The sequence below is a fragment of the Melampsora larici-populina genome (genome assembly GCF_000204055.1).
Source record: "Melampsora larici-populina 98AG31 unplaced genomic scaffold MELLAscaffold_130, whole genome shotgun sequence".
NCBI classification, from domain to species: Eukaryota; Fungi; Basidiomycota; class Pucciniomycetes; order Pucciniales; family Melampsoraceae; genus Melampsora; species Melampsora laricis-populina.
In genome coordinates this window covers 42626-50792 of record NW_006768894.1, presented here as the reverse complement: position 1 = coordinate 50792, position 8167 = coordinate 42626, and the positions used below count along the sequence as shown (strand labels likewise).

The window sequence follows — 8167 nt, the reverse complement described above, 5'->3', positions numbered from 1 at the left end:
CTGTAAGTCACTTTCTCTGATGATTATCTTCCTTTTAATCTTGTACTGACTCTCCTTCATTTAATAGTTTAATTATTGACTTGATCTTCTTTCCTAGGTACCGATCGATCGATCCCCAGCTCTCGAGATTCGATTTCATATTAAATTTTGTTTTCGCCTCCTTCTTCTCACCCCCCCACTCCTTTTTCTTTTCTCTTTACCTCCACATGTATCCCATCTCGACTATGATTTAAAATTGTTAATTTATCTTCTTTGCTTCTTTTATTAACTTTATTTCTAAATTTGATCATCTAAAAAAACTTCCTTTTTTTATATATGTAATTTCCTTTGCCCGGATTCATTCAAGATAATTGTAATATAAAAAATTGGTCTTGAATTAAAGTAAAAAAAATCCTTATTTGATTGAATTCACAACTACACCTCGAGGCAGTTGTAGCGAGAAGAGCGTGTTCCGATGAGTAAAACAAAGAAATGATAACCATGAAAAGATTGAGTGGTTAACACCAAAGCTCAGCTATAAAATGCTGAGCTGAAAGGTGATCTGATCACCACAACGCAGGGAACATACAAGGGAAAAAGATTGGATTTGAAGGGCATTGGGGATCATCACGTACAAGAGCTGTAATAATCCTGAGGAAATCAATGAGCACGATCTGATCATTTGAATGGATAGAAAGGTGGTGGTGATATCAAGCCAATTGTGTCACAAATGGTGGAACACTGATGGTTTAATGCAAAGCTTTGCAAGCCTCCAGTAAAAGCGTTGTCGAGAAACCAAGTACATCTACATATGTGATGAAAAAATAAGATTAAGTGAATGTGGGAGACAAGTATGGTGTTTGTAAAGGAACTACTCACGTATCATCCATGATGGTTAGATTGGTGATAACATCACCAAAACCGCGAAATCCACAGATAACAGCATGTCTTCCATGATACTCCTAATTCCAGTGAGTAAAACAAGAAATAACTGCCCCCAGAAAACACTTGGCCCTATGTTGAGGTCAAAACTCACAATCAGAGGTGATGTAAGCCGGTAGTACAGGAGGCGGTTCTTGGAGATTTCAAAAACGCTTGACAGGCTCCACACCTCCATCATAACCCTTATACATCACCACGTTCTGAACAACCTATATTGATGTATAACTTACAGGATACAAAGTAGAAGCCGGGCACGTGCCTGACTTTGTGCCCAGATTTTTTTTGGTAGTAAATTCGAATTCTGGGCCCGGACTTTTGCCCAGAAAATCAAAATTTACTGCCAAAATAATTCTGGGCATGTGCCCGGATTCTACTTTGTATCCCGCAAGTGTTCATCTATACATTAGCAGTGCACTTGGGCGCCCAATTGGAAATTTCCTTGTGGACTCACGCGCAAGTTCTTCATGTGTTCATCTTGTTTTGGAGAGAAACAGATTTGTTCTTCAAGGATGATCTTGAATTTATCAAGGAGGCACGCTGCATGAAGGTACACCTGAGTAAAGTGCAGATAATGTTCCAGAGTCTCATGGCGTGAATGAAGAGCACATGCATTTAAAACAATGATGTCATCTGATCCTGGTTTCAAAATTGCGGGATGAGTTGTCCGACCGTCCCAATATGAGAGATGTTGAGTTTGTTCCACATCCACAAAAACATGTTTACATGCCCATTTGTAGTCAAGGACATCTGATTGACTTTCTGACCCAATATGTGGGACTACCACAAATACCAGGTCAGTCTCTGTGTTTTGTAGTGGATGAAATGGTAGAGCTCTCAGACTCCATCCAAGGTCTTCTGAAGCATCAATATGGATGGCACGTGGACCTGTTGGGTGACAAAAGATCAGTACAAACAGATTGATAGGCAGGTACATATATATGTACCCACCAAAGCCTAAAGTTTGGTATAAATCTATCCGCTCCATGTTGTCTCCAGGTTCTTGAACTAAGGATCAGTGGAAAGGGAGCTGGGCGGAGCAAGCTCTCCAATTATTTGATTGTGGTGATTGTCAAGGCAGTTCAATGATATAGATGGTTTTTTATGGGGTCAACTCAGCAAGATAAAAACGCACAATTAGAAAACAAGATGGTTTGCATGAATAAATCTCACTCACTCGCTTTACTTTAATAGTGAGTGATTCATCAAAATCAACGTGTTTCACAATGACTAAGTGTCACATTCAGCATGGCAGTAGAGATCTAAGGGTATAACGTATTGGATCAGTTAGACCAGGTATGATTGAACTGATCCCATGTCTGATTAATTGGTGTGAAGCGGCACAAACATGTGACAATTCAAGATGAAAAACAGGTAACGTAACCAACAAAAACAAAAAAGAATGAAGAATGAGTGAAAGAAAGCAAGGGAAAACCACCATGTATTGGTTTTTGCGTGAAGGAGGACCCTTGTTCACTCCCAGAGCATGAATGTGATGCTCTTTCTGTGGGCAAGGGTCTTGATGTTGCATGCTGGAGGAGATCAACAAGTGTAACTATAGATAATGAATTGGTGCAAGTCCTGACACTTGCACTGATCCATATTAGTCTTAGTTGTAGTCAATGCAACCACTTTCAGACAGATGACAACGACTCTTGGGAGCCGCTCCACAGCGCAAATTACATCCTTCCATCATGTTGATGAGCAAGGAACATGACTTGTACTCAAGTAATAGGAGTACTGCAACTCAAGATACTTACTATATTATATATGTTGTTGCATCTATATATAAAACAACGAAACAATATATATATTTAATTGCACATGAGTTTTGGACACTCTATTTCTACATCAATCATTACCAAAAGGAAGGGGGAATATATGTACAGATATACTACAGGTATATACATTGATGATGTTCTCAAAAAACTTTGAAAGGGCCTGTGGTTGATTGCTCAAGTGCTCATAAGAGGTTTATTGTTTTTGGTTTTGGGGGGATAGTTTGAGGAGCTGATGAGGCCAAGAAAGTAGGGAGATCAACGTCTCCCCACTTGTTCACACCCAAAGACTCATTAGCTAAATCACGGGCATGAAGCCATACAGATTTGATTGGTGGGAGCTGTAATGTAATTGTTTTGAGGGCAGGTAGTTTGAGGAGGTTGCATCCAAGATTGCACTTGTGTTGAACTGGCATGAGTGCCACTGCAGATACATGACCATTCCTTTTCCCCCAAACATTTCTACATTTAAAGTGATTTGGATGTAAGCAGTGAGATCCCAAGTTGTTTGAATAATGCTCATACATACACTGGATTGATGTCCATTATCTCTGGCTTTGTGACCACAGTGCCCAAACGATGTAAATTGGTCACAAAACAATGAACTTTGCTGTGTTGATACGACCGGTGACAAAACACATCAAGTATGTAGTACTGTTTGTAGGTGTTTTGACAAGAGGAAAACCAAACCAGTTTGGAGAACTGAAGGCCTGTAATGGCAGCTCCAATTGTTCTTCAACATGCATGGTCTCAAATGGGCCTTGCATTTGATAATCTTCATTTGGAGACTCAGAGCTGATGATTGAATGGTCAACAAGCTGCTTGGACAAAGACAAGGAAGACATATATCTAATCAGCAATTTTTCCGTGTGTAAAACAGGGGGTGAAATAAGGCTCACACATAAGTTTTTCAGCGTATCCCAAGACTCCACATAAAGCCTGCGACTGTCTTTGATTGAGACACAAATTCACAGAGTAAGAGATTTACCACAGTGTATAGGTGGGCCGTTGTTGTTGGAGCAACCAAGAGAATATGGAAGGGATTGGCCAGAACAGACTTGCTTATGAGTGTCGTAGGCCCATTAGGAGTCCAGACCTCATTTGTTTGGACACAATGTGTCCAACCTTTGTGTTAATCTGCTTTGTTGGGCCAACAATATGCAATGAAATGAGATTCCACAGTGTTCCCATCAGATTGTACCTGCCATTGTAATCCAGGTACCCATGATAGTCCACGGCGGCTGTGTAGCCTGTATGGTTCTTGTCAACGGCGAGAGTTCTGCGGAGCAGAACCCCGGGCGTATTGACAAAAAGAATACATAAACATTATATTATTAAAACCCCACAACTCTATCACTCTAGTTTCAAGAGTGTACAAATTACAACACTAGTAATCAAACAAGAAAGAGTAAGTAAGGGTCTTAGAGATGATGACATCGTTTAATCAAAAGACCCTAGAAACTAACCCTTACCCAAATTCCATTACGAAAACTACCAAGGGATTGCCTAAACCTTACAACTGGACCAGCTCAGAACTGGCTCAAACAAAATCAACATCTAGTCTTGGCTAACAACAACCAATCAAGAACCAGATAGAAAAGAGCATCCTCTAATCACTAAGAAAAGAGAATCATCTGATACAACCCTTACAACATTTCTTTCTCCCTTTAGTGAAAAGAACTCTATCTTTACTTAAAAACCTTTTTCTTATCTCAAAGCAATAGTTACCTTTTAAAAAAGACCTCTTTAGAATCTAGACTCTTTCCTTTAACATACTCTTGTCTTTGTTTCATACCTTCTTCCTTTTCTCTTTGGATACTTCTCGTCTCTCAGGAGCGTTAAAGATTGTGTAGTACTGCCTACTCAACTAACATTTCTACACCAGACCTCCTCTCAATAGAACCAAGTGTTATTGGACTACTGCGCAAGCACACCCAAAGCTAGTTTACTTAACCGTATCCACTTTGGTAGAACTATCTGTCAATTACTTAACTCAGATCAGTTAGTCATACAACACTTCTTTAGATACATTCCATTTATCACAAAGATTCAAAACCAAGTATAACATTTATAGATCTTATCTTTATCAAAAAAACATTTTGTGAGTAGTTTTCACCCAAGTCTGACTCACATTGAAGACTTTGGCTGACAGTTCTCAAGAGAGACCAAAACGTTCAATGCCCTCAACATTGTTCTTTTCATTTGTATAGAGTAGTGGAATTCTGGTGATTACCGGATAACATTTCAGTCAGTCACATTGAAAAAAGGAAAGCAGAGGTGATACAAGGAAAAGACACCATACCACTAGAACCAAATACAGATTTCCTGACCATTGGTATAAGTGACAGTGGTGGATTGCTGTGATTAGCCTGCTCCTTGTTGGTGACGGTGTGGTGATCTATTTATGGGATCAGTCAAGAAAATTAATCATCATAACTTTTATCAACTTATTAGGACACTTCAGTATAGCAGAAAATTCAAAATGCAGGTTTTTTTAAATCAATTGAAGCTCTTAGATGCTTATGTATACTCAAAATTATGTCATCTTATTTCAAATATATTCTTAAGATCATTATAGTTTACTTACAAAGTTATTACAAAAAGACAGGAAAAGAAAAGATAAGAAAAATTTGAAAATATCGGTGTAAAGTTGGAAAAAGGTTTTTAGGGTATTAATAATTAAGTTATGGGTTTATTAAGGTTAGAATATGAAATAACAACACTTTATTATACAGTAACAGTTTTAATCTTGGGGGTTGATAAGGGAAAACAGAAGTTATTAGTGGAAAGGTACTTTTTTGAAGATGGTAAACAAGGGTTATATGTGTAGTTTACATATGTAGTGGTGGTAGTGATGGAAATTAGGGTTGCCAAGATTATTTTCCAGGGTTTTTAAGGCTGTAGAAGATGATGTCATATTACATGAGCAAGAAAAAAGGAGTAGCAGCTGTGGAAAGTGAAGAAAATGGGTGAATTTCGTCGAAAATGAAGGTTTTCAGCTAATTACATATGTCAAATGACGTCGGATTAGGTTGGTAGATAGCTCATTCATCGCAGAAGTGTGTATTACATAATGTACAAACTTTAAATCATTAGTAACGGAGGTATATGTCAAAAGTTATAAGGGAAATAAGAAATTGGTGTGAATCTCGAATTTACAGTCACAAGTCAACATGTAACACCAAAAACCTTAACTTCACAGCTCAATATCTTACTCATCACTCATCAGAAATAGGTCATATGTGTGTCATAAATGATCAGTATCACGAGGGCTACAAGATGCACTATAGTAGATCAAAATTGGACCACATCTGAAAAAATTTGTAATCTCAAAAATTGGTTTGCAGCTGGTTTACAAGGAAAAAATCACCTGTATTCATCTTAAGAAGTGCTTTACATTAAATCATTGCGTCATTGATCACTTTTGGCTGTGAAAATTACATCATACATTAGTAACAAGATCATTACATTGCGTCATTACATGGTTTTTAGGGTTCTTTTGGCTGGTTTTTGAGGCTGTTGACTATTGTAGAGGTTGTTACATGTGGATATAAGTACTCCTTGATGATTTTGGGATTGTTGTTTTCTTTTCTGCATCTTATACCTTTGTTGTAGTGTTATAAATCATCATTTATTTACTATATTTGTACTAAGATCACTTAAATCCGCCCCTTCAAAGCAAGGAGAAATTTATTTACGTGTGTTAAAGAATATAAGTCAATTTGGGAATAATACTTGACAACAGTATTGCTAGTAATAACATAGTGTGTGAACTTTTTTGCGCTTAAAATCTGGGAAGAATACTACACAACAGTATTGCTTTATTTCTCTGGTGCCTTTATCTTTTTCTCTGTTATCACAAAGTGGTCAGCAAGTGCCCTTGTGCTGGTTTCTTTAAAGAAGGCAGTCTTTAGGCAACTTCTACTATATTACACGTAGTAGATTATCCCTTCTTAGGTGTTGTAAAGCTCTTGTTGAGCTTTAAATACTACAACAGTTAGGCTATGTTCATACCGTGAATGGTTGTAGATGAGACTAATCAAGTTGTGTTGGGAGAACCACCATATGAGATTGGTGGACTCAACTGTTGCTTCCTGGTCACCCAGGGTGGTGAAAGAAAAGGCATCAGGGTTGAGAACTTTGACTATCTTGTTGGGGACAAAAAACTTTTGGAAGTGATCCCATAGATCTTGTCATAACTCTTTGTAAGCGGCGGGATTGAACAGATTTGTTGGGCAAGAGACAGAAAGTGGTTCAGATTTGACCCACTTTGGTGCCTGGTATGTCTCAAAACCACATATGAAGTTGATGATTGGGCTGGAAGTTTCATATGATGGGCTGTCCTGAGCTTTTTGAGGCCCTCAGGTGGAAGTAGTTGTCCCTGTGCCTCCCCTGGATTGCTCTGCTCTAGTTGCCGGGAAGCCAGAGGCTGTACAAGTACTGTTTTCTTTGGCCACTGCAAGTGGGTCGAATGATTGGGAAGAGGTGTGGCCTGGAAGGTGTGGCAAAAGGTGTGATGATGGGGTTGGAGGGTGCTGAAGGAAGTTGTTGTGGGCTGCCACTGTTGCAGCAGCATGTTTGAAAGCATGTGAGCTAAATGATGCGCTGGAGGAGGGATGGCTAGAGGGTGTAGTGTGTTGCAAGTAATTTGGTATGAGGTTTGGGGGATGGTTTGGCTGAGGATAAGGATTACTGGGATTGACTAGCAATGAGAGGCCTTGTTCCATTGAAGCAGGTCCACTGGTGGGTTCAACTGGTGAGGGTGTGGTGGATGCAAGGCAATTATCCAGACATGAACCACACATATCACAGTAAGATGACTGCTGCTGATGGCAAACGGTGCACATCATTGAGGACATATTGAGATACAACAGGGACAATCACAGAGAAATGAAGCAAATTGAAATTTTTGGAAAGTTAACTGAGGAAGAAGGAGAGAGGTGGTTTGTAAAAGACACAAAAACATACGTTTGAAGGGGGCTATATATGTATACACACCACCCGGCATGTTTACCATACGCAGTGACCCCGTCTTGTTTTGGCGCAGTTGGCAATTTGTGGCAAGGCAAACATTAAGAAATTGGATGCTGGGCGTAAAGCAATCTGAACCAGACCGGAGTAGCGGACCATTGTGCTGGCGGGGTGCAGTAGTCAGGGTTGGCACATGCTCAGCATGGCTTTTGATCAGGCCTGTATGACGAATTTTGCTGGTCTGTCGTTTTGTCCGATTTGGCGTTTCTCGGCCACCATATTTTGGGAGCACCAGAGGATTGCCAGAGATTGGGAATGGGAGCTGTATGAATGAATGGGCATACAGGAGTTGGTCAACACTCAATTGGTCTGCACTTTTCTTTTGAAACATCCAACAAAGCACCACATCGTTGGCTTCGTGTATATGTATGTACACAAAGTTACGTTCTTTCCAATGATCACCGAGTGTTGAGAGGATTTGCAGTTCCAGAGCAGGAGCA

The 8167-nt window shown here is 39.5% G+C and overlaps 2 protein-coding genes across 2 annotated transcripts; both read right to left on the bottom strand.

The window, feature by feature from the left end:
• Positions 1-854: 854 nt before the first annotated feature.
• Positions 855-1906, bottom strand: MELLADRAFT_69915 (uncharacterized protein; the record flags this gene model as incomplete). The annotated part of the gene is made up of 4 exons (XM_007419117.1): positions 855-941; positions 1016-1090; positions 1373-1806; positions 1870-1906. The coding sequence occupies 4 exons, from the start codon at positions 1904-1906 to the stop codon at positions 855-857; spliced, it is 633 nt and encodes a 210-aa protein (XP_007419179.1).
• Positions 1907-7057: 5151 nt separating this feature from the next.
• MELLADRAFT_114246 (uncharacterized protein) lies at positions 7058-7555 on the bottom strand (the record flags this gene model as incomplete). Its single annotated transcript, XM_007419116.1, has 1 exon — positions 7058-7555. The coding sequence occupies one exon, from the start codon at positions 7553-7555 to the stop codon at positions 7058-7060; it is 498 nt and encodes a 165-aa protein (XP_007419178.1).
• Between the last annotated feature and the right edge of the window lie 612 nt (positions 7556-8167).